We start from the raw sequence: 21786 nt of genomic DNA on the forward strand, positions 1-21786 counted from the left end.
CTCTGATCCCCCAATATCCTCTGACACTTCCCCCCATGTCCTCTGACCTTCCAATATCTTCTGACCCCCCCTCAATATCCCATGACCCCAATGTCCTCTGACACCCCCATGTCCTCTGAACCCTCCCCCTAATATCTCATGACCCCCAATATCCTCTGACCCCCCAATGTCCTCTGACCCCCCAATGTCCTCTGACCCCCCTCAATATCCTCGAATCCCCCAATATCCTCTGACCCCCCAATGTCCTCTTACCCCCTCAATATCCTCGGACCCCCAATATCCTCTGACCCCCCCAATATCCTCTGACCCCCCTCAATATCCTTGGACCCCAATATCCTCTGACCCCCCAATGTCCCCTGACCCCGCCGATGTCCTCTGACCCCCCAATGTCCTCTGAACCCTCAATATCCTCTGACCCCCCAATGTCCCCTGACCCCGCCGATGTCCTCTGACCCCCCAATGTCCCCTGACCCCGCCGATGTCCTCTGAACCCTCAATATCCTCTGACTCCCCTATGTCCTCTGCCCCCCCCCAATATCCCCTGCCCTCCAATATCCCCTTTCCCCTCAATATCTTCTGATCCCCCAATATCCTCTGATCCCCAATATCTTCTGACCCCCAATGTCCTCTGACCCCCAATATCCTCTGAGCCCCAATATACTCTGACCCCCAATGTCCTCTGACCCCCCAATATCTTCTCACCCCCCAATGTCATCTGACCCCCAATATCCTCTGTCCCCTCATTATCTTCTCACCCCCCAATGTCATCTGACCCCCAATATCCCCTGAGCCTCCCACTATCCTCTGACCCCCCAATATCTTCTGATCCCCCAATATCCTCTGTCCCCCCGGTGGATGGGGATGGCGGTGACACCAGGTGACATCCTCTGTGACTCATCCTGTGTCTGTCACTCTGCCCCTCCTCCGGTTAAACTCCAACCACAGAAGAAGAAGTGTCACTGTCACCTGAGCGGACCACAGAGCTGACTCTTCACTGCAACCCACAGGTGAGACCTCGGGGGGGAATTCTCTGATTATGGAGGATCACTGTCCCCATCCTCGGTGTCACCGGATAGGAGAGACCAGAGAAGGACAGAGGGGAACCAAGGAACGAGATGAGATAACGATGGAAGGTGATATATGACCCCCCATACATTCCATACAATCTGATTGTACAATCTCCTTTATATCTGCCATCAGCTATGTACTGCCAGGACTCGCCTGATTGTATACAGATTGGTTGGGAGGTGTGTCCTCTGTCAGAGATTGTACAATCAGATTGGTTGGGAGGTGTGTCCTGTGTTGGAGATTTTACAATCAGATTGGTTAGGAGGCGTGTCCTGTGTTGGAGATTGTACAATCAGATTGTACAGTGTATGGCCGGTTTCTGTCACACAGATGATGGAGAATTATTGATGATTTTTCACAGTTTTTATGCTCAGAGATCAAATTCAATTCCATGGACCGGCCAATCGGTGTTCTCCAATTGGACTGTCAGTTACCTCTAAAGACAGAGCCCCCCTCCCCTATACAAAAGATGGGGGCGCTATCCTATTATTCTGTGTCATCATGGTCAAAAGGTTAATGTCATTGGTGATTGGTGTCAGTTGGCAGTGATTGGTGGTTGGTGTCAGTTGGTAGTGATTGGTGTCAGTTGGCGGTGGTTGGTGTCAGTTGGTGGTTGGTGTCAGTTGGTGGTGATTGGTGGTTGGTGTCAGTTGGTGGTGATTGGTGGTTGGTGTCAGTTGGTAGTGATTGGTGGTTGGTGTCAGTTGGTAGTGATTGGTGGTTTGTGTCAGTTGGTAGTGATTGGTGGTTGGTGTCAGTTGGCAGTGATTGGTGTCAGTTGGTGATTGGTGTCAGTAAGCAGTGGTAGGTGTCAGTTGGCAGTGATTGGTGGTTGGTGTCAATTGGTAGTGATTGGTGTCAGTTGGTGGTTGGTGTCATTTGGTGGTGGTTGGTGTCAGTTGGCGGTGGTTGGTGTCAGTTGGTGGTGATTGGTGGTTGGTGTCAGTTGGTAGTGATTGGTGGTTGGTGTCAGTTGGTAGTGATTGGTGGTTGGTGTCAGTTGGTGGTGATTGGTGGTTGGTGTCAGTTGGTGGTGATTGGTGGTTGGTGTCAGTTGGTAGTGATTGGTGGTTTGTGTCAGTTGGTAGTGATTGGTGGTTGGTGTCAGTTGGCAGTGATTGGTGTCAGTTGGTGGTTGGTGTCAGTAAGCAGTGGTAGGTGTCAGTTGGCAGTGATTGGTGGTTGGTGTCAATTGGTAGTGATTGGTGTCATTTGGTGGTGGTTGGTGTCATTTGGTGGTGGTTGGTGTCAGTTGGTGGTGGTTGGTGTCAGTTTGTAGTGATTGGTGGTTGGTGTCAGTTGGTGGTGATTGGTGGTTGGTGTCAGTTGGCAGTGATTGGTGTCAGTTGGTGGTGATTGGTGGTTGGTGTCAGTTGGCAGTGATTGGTGTCAGTTGGTAATGATTGGTGGTTGGTGTCAGTTAGCAGTGGTAGGTGTCAGTTGGTAGTGATTGGTGGTTGGTGTCAATTGGTAGTGATTGGTGGTTGGTGTCATTTGGTGGTGGTTGGTTTCATTTGGTGGTGGTTGTGTCAGTTGGTGGTGGTTGGTGTCAGTTGGCGGTGGTTGGTGTCAGTTGGTAGTGATTGGTGGTTGGTGTCAGTTGGTAGTGATTGGTGGTTGGTGTCAGTTGGTAGTGATTGGTGGTTGGTGTCAGTTGGTAGTGATTGGTGGTTGGTGTCAGACCAGTTAAACCATCAATGCCCAGCACTGTACACACAGACCGGTGACACCATCAATGCCCGGCACTGTACACACAGACCGGTGACACCCTTGATGCCCAGCACTGTACACACAGACCGGTGACACCATCGATGCCCAGCACTGTACACACAGACCGGTGACACCATCGATGCCCAGCACTGTACACACACAGAACGGTGACACCATCAATGCCCGGCACTGTACACACAGACCGGTGACACCCTTGATGCCCAGCACTGTACACACAGACCGGTGACACCATCGATGCCCAGCACTGTACACACAGACCGGTGACACCATCGATGCCCAGCACTGTACACACACAGACCGGTGACACCATCGATGCCCAGCACTGTACACACAGACCGGTGGCACCATCGATGCCCAGCACTGTACACACACAGACTGGTGGCACCATCGATGTCCAGCACTGTACACACAGACCGGTGGCACCATCGATGCCCAGCACTGTACACACACAGAACGGTGACACCATCGATGCCCAGCACTGTACACACAGATTGGTGGCACCATCGATGCCCAGCACTGTACACACACAGAACGGTGACACCATTGATGCCCAGCACTGTACACACAGACCGGTGGCACCATCGATGCCCAGCACTGTACACACACAGAACGGTGACACCATTGATGCCCAGCACTGTACACACAGACCGGTGGCACCATCGATGCCCAGCACTGTACACACAGACCGGTGGCACCATCGATGCCCAGCACTGTACACACACAGACCGGTGGCACCATCGATGCCCAGCACTGTACACACAGACCGGTGGCACCATCGATGCCCAGCACTGTACACGCAGACCGGTGGCACCATCGATGCCCAGCATTGTACACACAGACCGGTGGCACCATCGGTGCCCAGCACTGTACACACACAGAACGGTGACACCATCGATGCCCAGCACTGTACACACAGACTGGTGACACCATCGATGCCCGGCACTGTACACACAGACTGGTGACACCATCGATGCCCGGCACTGTACACACAGACTGGTGGCACCATCGATGCCCAGCACTGTACACACACAGACCGGTGGCACCATCGATGCCCAGCACTGTACACACACAGAACGGTGACACCATCGATGCCCAGCACTGTACACACAGACTGGTGGCACCATCGATGCCCAGCACTGTACACACACAGAACGGTGGCACCATCGATGCCCAGCACTGTACACACACAGAACGGTGGCACCATCGATGTCCAGCACTGTACACACAGAGCGGTGGCACCATCGATGCCCAGCACTGTACACACACAGAACGGTGACACCATCGATGCCCAGCACTGTACACACAGACTGGTGGCACCATCGATGCCCAGCACTGTACACACACAGACTGGTGGCACCATCGATGCCCAGCACTGTACACACACAGACTGGTGGCACCATCGATGTCCAGCACTGTACACACAGACCGGTGGCACCATCGATGCCCAGCACTGTACACACACAGAACGGTGACACCATCGATGCCCAGCACTGTACACACAGACTGGTGGCACCATTGATGCCCGGCTCTGTACACACACAGAACGGTGACACCATTGATGCCCAGCACTGTACACACAGACTGGTGGCACCATCGATGCCCAGCACTGTACACACACAGAGCGGTGACACCATCGATGCCCAGCACTGTACACACAGACTGGTGGCACCATCGATGCCCAGCACTGTACACACACAGAACGGTGACACCATTGATGCCCAGCACTGTACACACAGACCGGTGGCACCATCGATGCCCAGCACTGTACACACACAGAACGGTGACACCATTGATGCCCAGCACTGTACACACACAGAACGGTGACACCATTGATGCCCAGCACTGTACACACAGACCGGTGGCACCATCGATGCCCAGCACTGTACACACAGACCGGTGGCACCATAGATGCCCAGCACTGTACACACATAGAACAGTGACACCATTGATGCCCAGCACTGTACACACAGACTGGTGGCACCATCGATGCCCAGCACTGTGCACACAGACCGGTGGCACCATCGATGCCCAGCACTGTACACACAGACCGGTGGCACCATCGATGCCCAGCACTGTACACACACAGACCGGTGGCACCATCGATGCCCAGCACTGTACACACAGACCGGTGGCACCATCGATGCCCAGCACTGTACACACAGACCGGTGGCACCATCGATGCCCAGCACTGTGCACACAGACCGGTGGCACCATCGATGCCCAGCACTGTACACACAGACCGGTGGCACCATCGATGCCCAGCACTGTGCACACAGACCGGTGGCACCATCGATGCCCAGCACTGTACACACAGACCGGTGGCACCATCGATGCCCAGCACTGTACACACAGACCGGTGGCACCATCGATGCCCAGCACTGTACACACAGACCGGTGGCACCATCGATGCCCAGCACTGTACACACAGACCGGTGGCACCATCGATGCCCAGCACTGTACACACAGACCGGTGGCACCATCAATGCCCAGCACTGTACACACAGACCGGTGGCACCATCGATGCCCAGCACTGTACACACACAGAACGGTGACACCATCAATGCCCGGCACTGTACACACAGACTGGTGGCACCATCGATGCCCAGCACTGTACACACACAGAACGGTGACACCATTGATGCCCAGCACTGTACACACAGACCGGTGGCACCATCGATGCCCAGCACTGTACACACACAGAACGGTGACACCATTGATGCCCAGCACTGTACACACACAGAACGGTGACACCATTGATGCCCAGCACTGTACACACAGACCGGTGGCACCATCGATGCCCAGCACTGTACACACAGACCGGTGGCACCATAGATGCCCAGCACTGTACACACACAGAACAGTGACACCATTGATGCCCAGCACTGTACACACAGACTGGTGACACCATCAATGCCCGGCACTGTGCACACAGACCGGTGACACCATCAATGCCCGGCTCTGTACACACAGACTGGTGACACCATCAATGCCCGGCTCTGTACACACAGACTGGTGATACCATCAATGCCCGGCTCTGTACACACAGACTGGTGACACCATCAATGCCCGGCACTGTACACACAGACTGGTGACACCATCAATGCCCGGCACTGTACACACAGACTGGTGACACCATCAATGCCCGGCACTGTACACACAGACTGGTGACACCATGGACCTGGCAGACTTTGCTGTGCTCAGAGTTGGCACCGCTGAGGCCTCCTGGAGGGAAGTAAACACACACAGCTGTCAGCGTACATGTGACCTCAGTGTTGGAGAACGGGGAAATGTTCTAAGAACACCATGGCAGTGCCACCAGTCATCAGATTATCATTGTGAGGTTGGTGTCCTCTGGGGGGAGAGGGGTACACCTGGTGAGAGATTGGTGTCACCCCAGGGGGGAGGGGAGGTACACCTGGTGAGAGGTTGGTGTCACCCTGGGGGGGAGGGGAGGTGTGTGTTGTCATGTGACACGCGGTGACCTCGCTGGACTCTGATCTCTCCAATAATCAGATAGCGGCGGGCGGCGTGGCACCGATCTGATACCGCCTGTCACTGATTAAGGACAAGGTTCTTCCGGCAGATCAATAATCCGAGTCACCTCCACCTAAGACAGAACTCCTCAGACAAGCGCCGTAACCCATAGCAACCAGATGACAGTTTACTGTTGTCAGATCTGATTGGCTGCCAGGTGGTTCTGCGCTTGGATCAGTGATCAATCTTTGTCCCTGTGACAGACCGAGCCGGGACCGAGGCTTTGTGAGAGGACTGAGTGCGCCTCTTGCTGACGGATTATGGGCCCTGGATTTTAAGGGGTACAGGGGGGATGAGAACCCCACTATACTCTGTGCTGGACAGATTCAATGCTGTATATATGTATATATGATGTGTGTTGCCTCGTGCTGTTGGGACACACACTGTCAGATGCGAATGTCATCACCTCCAGCCACCCGTCTGTTGTCTTGTATAATGTGAATGGGTCTAGTCGGGCTTGTAGAGAATTCCACACATTGTTGTTGGGATAATTAGCCTGTGTTGATGTTTATGGTGATGTGTATTGAATTGTTAGTGAGCTAGGAGCCGAAAAGTCTTATCTCTCAGTCAACTAGTCTGAGTGTTGATTTCGATAATTATCTCAGGTTAATTAGGTTCGGTTTTAGTCTTCTGCTGTATTATAAATATTTGGCATTTTGGTTCTAATAAATCAGTCCATGTTGAGCAGCTAAGCAAGTCTCGTCTTGTGTTGTGCTTGTGAGCGGTTGGAATATCTGATCTCTCTACTCAGGCTGGGAGGAAGCGGGATATTCTGACGGAAGCACTCAATCGGGGGGGGGGGGGGTTCGGTTCCGTCTCAGTACCGATGTGATCATCTATGACACCACAGAGGGAAGCAATCTGATTGGAGGGAGGTGTGGGCGGGCATTATAATGGCGTCTGTTGTCTGTAGCATCCAATTAGATCATCCCGTTGTTCCGTAATGTCGGTGTCCTTCTCTCTGTTCCAGGGATTGGTCCGGGATCGATGGACCGCCGAGATCCATGAATTCCTCCGAGGATTTCCACCCGAGTAAGAATTCCGACCTCCCGCTTCAGTCACAGAGCTCTGTGAACCCTCCATGGGGCCCCTTCACAATGACCACCGCACCCCACAGACTATCGCACCCCGCATACCATCGAGCCCCGCATACCATCGAGCCCCGCATACCATCGAGCCCCGCATACCATCGCACCCCACATACCATCGCACCCCGCATACCATCGCACCCCGCAGACTACCGCACCCCGCATACCATCGCACCCCGCAGACCACCGCACCCCACATACCATCGAGCCCCGCAGATCATCGCACCCCGCAGACTATCGCTCAGCGCGGACTATCGCACCCCATAGACAATCGTATCTGCGAGCATTGCCATTAATGTGTGATTTTGCTCTGGATGTCTGTCGGGTTTCTCCTCATCCTCGTTTCTCTGTTGCAGATGAGAGCGGCTGGCAGAATTCCGTCATCATCGTCCCCACAATTCTCTCCTCCTCCACCCTGCTGACCATCATCATCATCTTATGGAGACTGATCGGGAGGAAGGGAGGGGAAAAACGGGATGCCGGAGAGACGAGGGGAGGTACGGAGATCTCATAGGATCAGATTGTATGAAGTGACCCCCATATACGGGAGATCTCTGGGAGGAGATCAGATTGTATGAGGTGACCCCATATACGGGAGATCTCTGGGAGGAGATCAGATTGTATAAGGTGACCCCATATACGGGAGATCTCTGGGTGGAGATCAGATTGTATGAGGTGACCCCATATATGGGAAATCTCTGGGAGGAGATCAGATTGTATGTGGTGACCCCATATACGGGAGATCTCTGGGAGGAGATCAGATTGTATGAGGTGACCCCATATACGGGAGGATCTCTGGGTGGAGATCAGATTGTATGAGGTGACCCCATATATGGGAGATCTCTGGGAGGAGATCAGATTGTATGAGGTGACCCCATATAGGGGAGATCTCTGGGTGGAGATCAGATTGTATGAGGTGACCCCATATACGGGAGGATCTCTGGGTGGAGATCAGATTGTATGAGGTGACCCCATATATGGGAGATCTCTGGGAGGAGATCAGATTGTATGAGGTGACCCCATATATGGGAGATCTCTGGGAGGAGATCAGATTGTATGAGGTGACCCCATATACGGGAGATCTCTGGGTGGAGATCAGATTGTATGAGGTGACCCCATATACGGGAGATCTCTGGGGGATGGTACAGGGATGAGGATGGGATGCGCTGTGTGTAGTCGGGTTGTACAATATCGGTCACCCAGGGCAATAATCGGTTCCTGTGATTGTCTTTTCCCATCAGATGCTGAGGACGGTGATTGGGCGGTGAACATGGGCGGGGTCTATGAATATCCTCTCGGGGCCCCGGACCCCGTGCTGGAGATGAAGCAGCTGCCGCAGGATTGGAGGATGGAAGACAGGGCGGTCCTGTGTGTGGGACACTTTGGTCCAATCAGTCGGGCAGTTCTTGTCGGGAAGGGGGAGGACAGACGTGAGGTCATCTTGAAGGAATTGTCCGGTGAGTGGGAGATCTGAGGTGATGGTGTGATGTCATAGGTTGGATGATGTCATAGGTTGGATGATTTCACCGATAACGCTGACCACCGATGTTCCCTCCAGAGAAGTGCAGTCCCGGGGAGGTCCAGGACTTCATAGACCTCCTGAAGTTCTACCATGAAGTCTGCAATCATGGGGGCGTGGTGCGGATGTTGTGGTGTCAGACGGAGGCCCCGCCCATGTGTCTGATCATGGAGGCCATGACACTCGGGAATCTTCTGCTCTTCCTGCGGGAATCCCATGAGGTAAGCGGGGGGGGGAGGGGGGCGTCTTCTGTCCTTAGGGACCATCCAGTCCCCGTATTGTGTCCAAAAATGGGGAGGACTCTGGATTATGAGGACCTCAAGAAGTCCCGATAATCCACAGCGGACCCCATTCTTCACTGATATCTGACCCCCCATTCTCCTCCCATAATGCATCTGTTCTCCGCAGGAGGGGATGGCCGCCTGCAGCATCTCCGAGCAACATGTCTTCTCCATGGCGGCACAGGTGGCGAGCGGCCTGGTGAGGAACCCCCAGAATGACTGTGGAAAGATCTGACCCCCGTAATCTGCCCCCCATAATCTGATCCCATAATCTGACCCCCGTAATCTGACCCCCGTAATCTGACCCCCGTAATCTGCCCCCCGTAATCTGCCCCCCATAATCTGCCCCGTAATCTGACCCCCGTAATCTGACCCCCATAATCTGACCCCCATAATCTGACCCCCATAATCTGCCCCGTAATCTGACCCCCATAATCTGCCCCGTAATCTGACCCCCATAATCTGACCCCCATAATCTGACCCCCATACCCCATAATCTGACCCCCATAATCTGCCCCCCGTAATCTGCCCCCCATAATCTGCCCCCATAATCTGACCCCCGTAATCTGACCCCCATAATCTGCCCCCATAATCTGACCCCCATAATCTGATCCCATAATCTGACCCCCGTAATCTATCCCCATAATCTGTTCTGACCTGCAGGAAGGGAGAAGCTGATTGGTTGCTGGAGCAGACAAGGACGGTTCTTCTTTCAGTTGGGGGAGGGGTGTGATTGCTGTGATTAGAGGATGGGAACCTCTGAGATGCGGGACAATGAGAATCACCATAATAAATGGCTGGAGATCAGACCCTGTCTAATGTCCCCCCCCCAACTAGAGATCAGAACCATCCCGCCCCCCCGATCGGAGATCAGAACCATCCCCGCCCCCCCGACTTGAGATCAGAACACCCCCATCCCCCCGACTGGAGATCAGACCACCACCCCCCGACTGGAGATCAGAACACCCCCCCCCCGACTGGAGATCCGACCACCCCCCCTTCCCGACTGGAGATCGGAACACCTCCCCCCCCCCGACTGGAGATCAGAACACCCCCATCCCCCCGACTGGAGATCAGACCACCACCCCCCGACTGGAGATCAGAACACCCCCCCTTCCCGACTGGAGATCGGAACAACCCCCCCCCCCCCGACTGGAGATCAGAACCATCCCCCCTCCGACTGGAGATCAGAACCATCCCCCCTCCGACTGGAGATCAGAACCATCCCCCCTCCGACTGGAGATCAGAACCATCCCCCCCCCGATCGGAGATCAGAACACCCCCCCGCCCCCCCCCGACTGGAGATCAGAACACCCCTGCCCCCCCGACCGGAGATCAGAATCATCCTCCCTCGACTGGAGATCAATCAGAACACCCCCCCCCCCCTCCGACCAGAGATCAGAACCCCCCTCCGCCCCCCGACCAGAGGTCAAACCCCTCCCCCTCCCCTGAGTGATTGCTCCATTTCTCTTCCAGGAATATCTGAGCGGGACGCACAATCTGGTACACGGGTACGTGGCGGCGTGTAACGTCCTCATCCACGAGGATATGAGTGTCCGGCTGTGTGGGCTGGGATTGGCCAGTGTACAGCACCGGACCGGGTCCTTCCCAACCAGGCGAGCCGCCCGGGTTCCCGTAAAATGGCAATCGCCGGAGCGGCTGAGAGAGCCGAGCGTCACCGAGAAGAGCGATGTGTAAGTGTGGGGGAGGGGAGGGATCATCCCTACCACATAGACCTAGAATAATCATTTTATTATGGGGTCACTTCCTGTGAGAACACTGGGGGGGGCACATCGCCACCCCCTAATGATCTGATATCATTGATCCACCAATCAGGGCAGAGCAGATGGTGAAATGCGTCAGCCGGTGGCTGGAAATGAACGCACTTCCATGTACATTATCATCGCTCCGCTCACTTCAGCCATTTGTATGCAGAGCCAGCCAATCATCTTGCGGGTTTGATCTTTTCCATGGGAATGGCACTCAGTCCCGACGCGTTTCATATACAAATCGTAAATGTGATCATCCGATGGCGTCTTCTCACATCTCCTTCTCTCCCTGCAGGTGGTCGTTCGGCATCTTCCTGTATGAGCTGGTGACTCTAGGTAAGGGCGGAGTCATGTGTACGGTGCATTGTATACCCTATATCACCAAAAGTATTGGGACGCCTGCCTTCTCACACACACTATATTCCCAAAAATATTAGGACGCCTGCCTTTACACACACTAAGACTGGGATGTCATTAAAGTTCATGTGTGTGTAAAGGCAGGTGTCCCAATACTATTGTATATATCTATATATAGCGGTGATAAGAAAGGTGAATGAGGGGTGAGATTCCGCTGAGTCAGCTGGAAAAGTCATAAAATGTTTTATCTGCAGAGATTATAAATGGAGCCGCAGGTCAGTTCAGATCATATACATTTTCCTGGTGACATCTGTATAAGGGAGAGTTTCCCGCACTCTGACTTCCTGTGGTGTCTCCAGGACAGGAAGTGAAGGAAAATCTCCCCAGTGGACCATGACCAGGGGGACAAAAATCTGCCAGGGGTTCTAACCCTTTCCTGACTGGAAACAGAAAGATTTGGCTACAAAGATACATTATGGGGAGGTGTACAGAGTCACATTAGTTAGTAGTGTGGGTGAAGGAGACCAGATTCTGAGCTCCCTTCATAGGAAGATTTGGGAGGAGATTATTGGGACGTTTTGGGCGCTTCAACTAGACAGGAATTCAGTAATTGGCAACATGAATAAAAAGTTCACAATTTATTGAATTACATCATTAAAACATTCCATAATATTTAATATCTAATATATCTAATAATCTCTAATATCTAACACTCCCAACATGTTTCACCCTGTGGGGCTTCCTCAGGGGAGGAATAAGTGCTGATAATTTAAGAAGAGTATTGAGTGTTTATCTCTGTACTGCTGAGAAATACCGACAATAAGACAATGTTATTCGATCATTAGATATGATGGAATGTTTTAATGATGTAATTCAATAAATTGTGAACTTTTTATTCATGTTGTCAATTACTGTCTAGTTGAAGTGCCCAAAAAGTCCCAATAATCTACAAAGTAGCATTGTTTATAAACATTGATCAGACAGGAGATGGAGAGATACAAAGTAGCATTGTTTATCTCCCATCTGACTAATGTTTATAAACAATGTTACTTTGTATCTCTCCATCTCCTGTCTGATCGATGTTTATAAACAATGTTACTTTGTATCTCTCCATCTCCTGTCTGATCAATGTTTATAAACAATGTTACTTTGTATCTCTCCATCTCCTGTCTGATCGATGTTTATAAAGAGATACAAAGTAACAGATATAACTGGGATGTGTGTCTCTGTCTCAGGCGCCCCGCCGTACCCGGACGTGGATCCTGCAAAGATTCCAAAGACGCTGAAGAAGAATTACAGGATGGCGAAACCGCAACAATGTGGAGAGCGGCTGTGAGTAGGGAGTGTCCGCACACACGTCAGAGAATGAAGGGTTAATGGGGGGAGGGGTGCACAGTGACATGGGGACCACTAGAGGGCAGCAGAGGATCAGTGACAGACCCAATACGGCTCTTCATAGGGGAGGGACATTTCCTTTTAGATAATTAAAGACCAACTCCAGCTAAGACTCGCCTGTTACTGAGACAGGTTTTTATTTTTTATGGAAAGTCACCACATTCCGGGGCGGTAATATTCATCCCTTCACACCACACCAAAGACACCACACCGGTCACACCACACCGGTGACACCACACCTGTCACACCACACCGGTCACACCACACCGGTCACACCACACCGAAGACACCACACCGGTCACACCACACCGGTGACACCACACCTGTCACACCACACCGGTCACACCACACCGGTCACACCACACCGGTGACACCACACCTGTCACACCACACCGGTCACACCACACCGGTCACACCACACCGGTGACACCACACCTGTCACACCACACCGGTCACACCACACCTGTCACACCACACCGGTCACACCACACCGGTCACACCACACCGGTCACACCACACCAGTGACACCACACCGGTCACACCACACCGGTCACACCACACCAGTGACACCACACCGGTCACACCACACCGGTCACACCACACCGGTCACACCACACCGGTCACACCACACCAGTGACACCACACCGGTCACACCACACCGGTCACACCACACCGGTCACACCACACCTGTCACACCACACCAGTGACACCACACCGGTCACACCACACCGGTCACACCACACCTGTCACACCACACCGGTCACACCACACCGGTCACACCACACCGGTCACACCAGACTTCTCACACAAGACTTCTCACACCAGACCGGTCACACCACACCGGTCACACCACACCGGTCACACCACACCGGTCACACCACACCGGTCACACCACACCGGTCACACCACACCAGTGACACCACACCGGTCACACCACACCGGTCACACCACACCGGTCACACCACACCGGTCACACCACACCGGTGACACCACACCGGTCACACCACACCTGTCACACCACACCGGTCACACCACACCGGTCACACCACACCGGTCACACCACACCAGTGACACCACACCGGTCACACCACACCGGTCACACCACACCAGTGACACCACACCGGTCACACCACACCGGTCACACCACACCGGTCACACCACACCGGTCACACCACACCAGTGACACCACACCGGTCACACCACACCGGTCACACCACACCGGTCACACCACACCAGTGACACCACACCGGTCACACCACACCGGTCACACCACACCGGTCACACCACACCTGTCACACCACACCTGTCACACCACACCGGTCACACCACACCGGTCACACCAGACTTCTCACACAAGACTTCTCACACCAGACCGGTCACACCACACCGGTCACACCACACCGGTCACACCACACCGGTCACACCACACCGGTCACACCAGACTTCTCACACCAGACTTCTCACACCAGACTTCTCACACCAGACTTCTCACACCAGACTTCTCACACCAGACTTCTCACACCAGACTTCTCACACCAGACCGGTCACACCACACCGGTCACACCACACAGGTCACACCACACCGGTCACACCACACCTCTCACACCACACCTCTCACACCACACCTCTCACACCAGACTGGTCATACCACACCAGTGACACCACACCGGTCACACCACACCGGTCACACCAGACTGTTCACACCAGACTGTTCACACCAGACTGTTCACACCAGACTGTTCACACTAGACTGTTCACACTAGACTGTTCACACTAGACTGTTCACACTAGACTGTTCACACTAGACTGTTCACACTAGACTGTTCACACTAGACTGTTCACACTAGACTGTTCACACTAGACTGTTCACACCAGACCGTTCACACCAGACCGCTCACACCACACCGGTCACACCAGACTAGTGACACCAGACCAGTCACACCACACCGGTGACACCAGACCAGTCACACTACACCGGTCACACTAGACTGCTCACACCAGACCGGTGACACCACACCAGTCACACACCAAACTGCTCACACCACACCTGTCACACCACACCGGTCAGACCGTGTCTTTATAGACTTGGGCCCGCTTTGTGGCTACAGACATTCTTTTAGGAAGGATTTCCACCTCGTTTTGGAGGGTGACGGTGGAATCTCTGCACATTTGTGTGGTCAGCAACTGATGATGGATGTGGGGGGCGGATCCTGAGTCTAATCCTGGGCGGGGCACTGACATTTTCGTGGGCAGTGGCTGGTGTTGGCGCTTCAATCACCCGGCACCGTGGTTGTATGGTGTCAGGATGGTTGAAGCGCATTATTTCTATTGTCACCTGCCACCGGATGGGGAATGTCGCTGCCAGTGATAATGTCCCTGTTGTCCCAGAGTGAGGGCGGGCAGTGAGACATGATGTCACCTCTCTGCTGCCTGCGCCTGCATAGTAATGGCTTCTTTTAGAAATGTGGTGATGTGGGGGGGTGAGAGACAGCGTCGTCTTCAACTTTCATATTTAGGTAGGTGGAGGGGAGGACAGGGTGGGAGCAGCCAGGTGGAGGGGAGCACAAGGTGGGAGCAGCCAGGTGGAGGGGAGCACAAGGTGGGAGCAGCCAGGTGGAGGGGAGCACAAGGTGGGAGCAGCCAGGTGGAGGGGAGGACAAGGTGGGAGCAGCCAGGTGGAGGGGAGGACAAGGTGGGAGCAGCCAGGTGGAGGGGAGGACAAGGTGGGAGCAGCCAGGTGGAGGGGAGCACAAGGTGGGAGCAGCCAGGTGGAGGGGAGCACAAGGTGGGAGCAGCCAGGTGGAGGGGAGCACAAGGTGGGAGCAGCCAGGTGGAGGGGAGGACAGGGTGGGAGCAGCCAGGTGGAGGGGAGCACAGGGTGGGAGCAGCCAGGTGGAGGGGAGCACAAGGTGGGAGCAGCCAGGTGGAGGGGAGCACAAGGTGGGAGCAGCCAGGTGGAGGGGAGCACAAGGTGGGAGCAGCCAGGTGGAGGGGAGCACAAGGTGGGAGCAGCCAGGTGGAGGGGAGAACAAGGTGGATGCAGCCAGGTGGAGGGGAGGACAGGGTGGGAGCAGCCGGGTGGAGGGGCGCACAGGGTGGATGCTGCCAGTGTCAGAAACATTGAATCAGACTGAGACAGAAGTACAGGTAAATCACACTTGTTTAATAATAAAAGTAAGTAGAACAAACGTAGCCAGAGTTCAGGAACCGGAACGGATAGTCAGACAAGCCAGAAAGTCAGGAAGCCGGAGATCAGCGTAGTAGAACAGCAAGCAGGTTCTGGAGCCAGAAGGAATGTCAGCCAAGCAAGTCTTTAAGAGGAATACAGGCGCGTGTCTCTAGAGATGTGACCAAGGCGAAGGCAGAGATCATCAGGACTGGATGGCTTAAGTAGGCAGGACTGATGAGCAGGATATCATCAGCAGGTGAGTCACTGTGGAGAGATAGGACCTGGCAATTAGCCGACAGCTGTGCGGCCAGCTCAGAGAAGGAAGGGCTGAGCCCAGCCTTGACAGCCAGGTGGAGGGGAGCACAAGGTGGGAGCAGCCAGGTGGAGGGGAGCACAAGGTGGTAGCAGCCAGGTGGAGGGGAGCACAGGGTGGATGCAGCCAGGTGGAGGGGAGCACAAGGTGGGAGCAGCCAGGTGGAGGGGAGCACAGGGTGGGAGCAACCAGGTGGAGGGGAGCACAGGGTGGATGCAGCCAGGTGGAGGTGAGGACAATGTGGGAGCAGCCAGGTGGAGGGGAGCACAGGGTGGATGCAGCCAGGTGGAGGGGAGCACAGGGTCGATGCAGCCAGGTGGAGGGAAGCACAGGGTGGATGCAGCCACGTGGAGGTGAGGACAATGAGGGAGCAGCCAGGTGGAGGGGAGCACAGGGTGGATGCAGCCAGGTGGAGGCGAGCACAGGGTGAATGCAGCCAGGTGGAGGGGAGCACAGGGTGGATGCAGCCAGGTGGAGGGGAGCAGAGGGTGGATGCAGCCAGGTGGAGGGGAGCACAGGGTGGATGCAGCCAGGTGGAGGGAAGCACAGGGTGGATGCAGCCAGGTGGAGGTGAGGACAATGAGGGAGCAGCCAGGTGGAGGGGAGCACAGGGTGGATGCAGCCAGGTGGAGGGGAGCACAGGGTGAATGCAGCCAGGTGGAGGGGAGCACAGGGTGGATGCAGCCAGGTGGAGGGAAGCACAGGGTGGATGCAGCCAGGTGGAGGTGAGGACAATGAGGGAGCAGCCAGGTGGAGGGGAGCACAGGGTGGATGCAGCCAGGTGGAGGGGAGCACAGGGTGGATGCAGCCAGGTGGAGGGGAGCACAGGGTGGATGCAGCCAGGTGGAGGGGAGCACAGGGTGAGAGCAGCCAGGTGGAGGGGAGCACAGGGTGGATGCAGCCAGGTGGAGGTGAGGACAATGAGGGAGCAGCCAGGTGGAGGGGAGCACAGGGTGGATGCAGCCAGGTGGAGGGGAGCACAGGGTGAATGCAGCCAGGTGGAGGGGAGCACAGGGTGGATGCAGCCAGGTGGAGGGAAGCACAGGGTGGATGCAGCCAGGTGGAGGTGAGGACAATGAGGGAGCAGCCAGGTGGAGGGGAGCACAGGGTAGATGCAGCCAGGTGGAGGGGAGCACAAGGTGGATGCAGCCAGGTGGAGGTGAGGACAATGAGGGAGCAGCCAGGTGGAGGGGAGCACAGGGTGGATGCAGCCAGGTGGAGGGGAGCACAGGGTGGATGCAGCCAGGTGGAGGGGAGCACAGGGTGGATGCAGCCAGGTGGAGGGGAGCACAGGGTGGATGCAGCCAGGTGGAGGGGAGCACAGGGTGGATGCAGCCAGGTGGAGGGGAGCACAGGGTGGATGCAGCCAGGTGGAGGGAAGCACAGGGTGGATGCAGCCAGGTGGAGGTGAGGACAATTAGGGAGCAGCCAGGTGGAGGGGAGCACAGGGTGGATGCAGCCAGGTGGAGGGGAGCACAGGGTGGATGCAGCCAGGTGGAGGGGAGCACAGGGTGAGAGCAGCCAGGTGGAGGGGAGCACAGGGTAGATGCAGCCAGGTGGAGGGGAGCACAGGGTGAGAGCAGCCAGGTGGAGGGGAGCACAGGGTAGATGCAGCCAGGTGGAGGGGAGCACAGGGTGGATGCAGCCAGGTGGAGGGGAGCACAGGGTGGGAGCAGCCAGGTGGAGGGGAGCACAGGGTGGGAGCAGCCAGGTGGAGGGGAGCACAGGGTAGATGCAGCCAGGTGGAGGGGAGCACAGGGTGGATGCAGCCAGGTGGAGGGGAGCACAGGGTGGGAGCACCTACATTCCATCATCTGGAGGGGTTCCATATATACATATCTGGCAATATAAAGCACATTGGGGGGGGGGGGATTTACTAAAACTGGAGAGTGAAGAATCTGGTGCAGCTCTGCACGGGAGCCAATCAGCTTCTCACTTCAATGAAGCTTTGACAATATAACCTGGAATCTGATTGGTTTCTATGCAGAGCTGCACCAGATTTTGCTCTCTCCAGTTTTAGTAAATCCCCCCCCCCCCTCCCCCGTGGTGTGTGTACCGGGGTCACAGGGGAATGAACGGGGCGCCTCTGTACAGAGCTCTTCCTGTCCATTCATTAATAATAAGAACCTACGGCCCCCAGTGGGGTACCTACCAGGGTTACAAAGGTCGCACTTACACCACTGCTGGGGGAACCCACAGAAAGCAGTAAGGGGGCCCGTTGTGGTCCCACAATGGGAGTAAAGGGCCCCGGGATGGGTGGGAAGGGCACCAGGCGGGGTTCTTCATGGTTTCCTGCACTGGGGCCCTGAAGGTTCTAGTTCCACCTCTGAATCTCCCCCATTGTGTAGCGTGTCATATATTGTGTCCTGACCCGGGTGAGGGGACCTGATGATGTGAGGTCACCTCGGATGTCTTCTGTCCCCCCCATAGGTATGATGTCATGACCAGTTGTTGGCAGTGGGAGGCGCCAAATCGGCCGTGCTTCACCGACCTCCTGAAACAGCTGCAGAACTTCTCCGCCGAGGCCAATGGAAGCACTCCGCTCCGAGCCACCGACACCCTGGATTGGGCTGAGTACCTCCGTGTGGCTGGGATTCCGTCCTGACAACAGTCCCCTTGGAAGCCTTCATGGTATAAAGAGAGGAGCGGCTCCGGGGGGACAGAGACGTCTGATGGAGGACATTGATCAGAGGCGGGGGGAAGGTGACCTATCTCCAGCCACTTATCACCGATGGCCAATGAGACCCCCACACTGACTTCACATAAGAGGAGGGGACGGAGGCGGAGGTGAAGACGGAATACACGCGGATCTAATAAACTTTATTTCTCTCTCCTATTTACAAACTTACAACAGAAAATATTCACATCATACGCAATGACATAGACAATTATCTGGTGGAGACATCCGGTGGTGGAGTTCCTCCATACGGCACCTGGAGAACCATGGGGAAGTTGTGCCCGTCCCTCTCCCCGGCGGGCGGAGAATTCCTCCGGTGTGACAGGAAATGGCGGCAATGTGGGGACACGGTCTAGAAATCTAGTCCCAGGGAATGCGGGAGAGGGGGAGCGCCTCCAGGTCTCCATATTTCGTTTTTTTTTTTGGTGAATTCCGAGGTTGAGGGCCCAGTGCAGGTCCAAGGAGAGACCTCTATATATATATATATATATATATACTGCGTCTATCACAGCACAGTCCTCACTGCAAACCCACGCCAATGCAGGTCACACGGCCACCCGCCCGTCACACCTTAAAGCTCCATAAGGCCTCCGGGAAGAGGATGTATGACATGGACCATACCAAGTGGTACAAACACGCCAGGGGGGAGAAGGAGCACAGCATCATCAACACACCTGCAAGGAGACAGCAATTGTCAGAGACTCCTCCTCCATCTGCATGTAAACTTCTCCTACACTCCACTGCCACACCCAGCTGTCGGTAGACTCCACCCCCCACTCTGCAGCCACACCCAGCTGTATGTAGACTCCACCCCGCACTCTGCAGCCACACCCAGCTGTATGTAGACTCCACCCCCACTCTGCAGCCACACCCATCTGTATGTAGACTCCACCCCCCACTCTGCAGCCACACCCAGCTGTATGTAGACTCCACCCCCCACTCTGCAGCCACACCCAGCTGTATGTAGACTCCACCCCCACTCTGCAGCCACACCCACCTGTATGTAGACACCTCCCCCACTTGTCCCTGTTGCTCCTATGGGGGGGGACAATTATGGGGGATGGATTGTATGAAATGTAGAAGATGTTTTGCACTTTTTGTGTTTTTTTTTCTGCTGTAAAATGTGGAAAATATTCATCTTTGTGTTCTTCACTGTGACTTCCCTTCATTTATTCTTCTGAAAGCAGCAAATGTGGTAACCCATAGCAACAGGACGCCAGCTGACTGTAACCGGGTAAAGACTTCCCACCCTTATCCATGTGAGTGCCCAGACTTGGTGCCGCCTCTACCCACCATACCCCCTCCCCCGGGTGTCTCTCACCCCCATAAGTGCCACCCTTGTAGCCGCCTGTACCCACCATACCCCCCCTTCTGTCTCTCACCCCCATAAGTGCCACCCTTGGTGAAGCCTGTACCCACCATACCCCACATGTGTCTCTCACCCCCATAAGTGTCCTCCCTTGATGCCGCCTGTACCTACCGTACCCCCGTGTGACTTTCACCACCATAAATGCCACCTGTACCCACCATACCCCCGTGTGTCCCTCCCCTATAAATGCCACCCTTTGTGTCATCTGTACCCACCATACCCCGTGTGTCTCTTACCTTCATAAGTGCCACCCTTGGTGCTGCCTGTACCCACCACACCCCCTGTGTGTCTCTCACCCCCATAAGTGTCTGCCCATTGTGCCACCTGTTCCCATCATACCCCCATGTCTCTCACCCCCATAAGTGTCCATCCTTGGTGCCGCTTGTACCCACCATACTCCCTTGTGTCTCTCACCCCCATAATTGCCACCCTTGGTGCCACCTGTTCCCACCATACCCTCCGTGTCTCTCACCCCCATAAGTGTCTGCCCATGGTGCCACCTGTTCCCATCATACCCCCATGTCTCTCACCCCCATAAGTGTCCACCCTTGGTGCCGCTTGTACCCACCATACCCCCTTGTGTCTCTCACCCCCATAATTGCCACCCTTGGTGCCACCTGTTCCTACCATACCCTCCGTGTCTCTCACCCCCATAAGTGTCTGCCCATGGTGCCACCTGTTCCCATCATACCCCCATGTCTCTCACCCCCATAAGTGTCCACCCTTGGTGCCGCTTGTACCCACCATACCCCCTTGTGTCTCTCACCCCCATAATTGCCACCCTTGGTGACACCTGTACCCATCATACCCCCGTGTCTCTTACCCCCATAAGTGTCCGCCCTTGGTGCCATCTGTACCCATCATACCCTCCCGTGTCTTTCACCCCCATAAGTGTCCGCCCTTGGTGACACCTGTACCCATCATACCCCCCGTGTCTCTCACCCCCATAAGTGTCCACATTTAGTTTGCATATGTAGCACTATACAAGTTATTCATTCATTCATTCAAGTGTCCGCCCTTGGTGCCGTCTGTACCCACCATACCCTCTGTGTGTCTCTCACCCCCATAAGTGTCCGCCCTTGGTGCCGCCTGTACCTTTAATGGAACGTCCCACACTCCGCTTGAGTGCCCATCTAATAAATCCGGTTAGTCCAGTCTGAATATAAAGATTAGATATTATAGCTGCATATTACAACCAAGAACTAGGCAGGACTCGTTTGGATTACGTATAAACACAGAACACCTTCACACAATAGCAGGAGCCCCCAGTAGCAGACAGACTAGCTCCTACATTGAAGACTATGAAATCCATATCTAAGCAATGCTTTGGATTAATCAAGGATTGCAGATGACACGGCAAGAGTCTACAACAGTCTACAAAACTCTTACAATGTTCCATCATTTTCTCAGTCACCCTGTGCCCCTAATGGACAGACACAGGGTGACCTACACATAGGAGGTGCATGGGGAGCTGAAACAATTGTTACCCAACCTCTCCAAGGGATTCTGGGTTCCA

General features: G+C 54.8%; 2 protein-coding genes across 8 annotated transcripts in view; one reads left to right on the top strand and one right to left on the bottom strand.

Moving 5' to 3' along the window:
- LOC143933051 (tyrosine-protein kinase STYK1-like) lies at positions 1 to 19994 on the top strand. 4 transcript variants are annotated; one of them, XM_077456009.1, is made up of 10 exons: positions 1 to 1007; positions 7304 to 7365; positions 7778 to 7918; positions 8663 to 8878; positions 8980 to 9161; positions 9349 to 9420; positions 10698 to 10915; positions 11286 to 11326; positions 12583 to 12679; positions 18655 to 19994. In XM_077456009.1, the coding sequence occupies exons 2-10, from the start codon at positions 7338 to 7340 to the stop codon at positions 18827 to 18829; spliced, it is 1170 nt and encodes a 389-aa protein (XP_077312135.1). In that variant the 5' UTR covers positions 1 to 1007; positions 7304 to 7337; the 3' UTR covers positions 18830 to 19994. The 4 variants fall into 4 exon arrangements, with proteins under 4 accessions (XP_077312135.1, XP_077312134.1, XP_077312137.1 ...); XM_077456010.1 differs by lacking the exon at positions 1 to 1007 and adding an exon at positions 1043 to 1133; XM_077456008.1 differs by lacking the exon at positions 7304 to 7365 and having other exon boundaries at positions 1001 to 1133.
- Positions 15885 to 21786, bottom strand: part of TMEM269 (transmembrane protein 269) — a 20421-nt gene continuing 14519 nt past the window's right edge. For 2 of the 4 annotated variants that reach the window (XM_077456020.1, XM_077456017.1), the window contains one exon: positions 19024 to 19575. In XM_077456020.1, coding sequence (XP_077312146.1) covers positions 19466 to 19575 — 110 coding nt within the window. In that variant the 3' untranslated portion in view covers positions 19024 to 19465. Of the gene's footprint in view, positions 16176 to 19023; positions 19576 to 21365; positions 21427 to 21786 lie in introns of those variants that run through there. The other 2 variants (XM_077456019.1, XM_077456018.1) reach the window with 2 other exon arrangements.

The sequence above is a fragment of the Lithobates pipiens genome, unplaced genomic scaffold (assembly GCF_037356315.1).
Source record: "Lithobates pipiens isolate NorthernLeopardFrog02 unplaced genomic scaffold, aLitPip1_a1.2 Scaffold_27, whole genome shotgun sequence".
In the NCBI taxonomy this organism is placed as follows: Eukaryota; Metazoa; Chordata; class Amphibia; order Anura; family Ranidae; genus Lithobates; species Lithobates pipiens.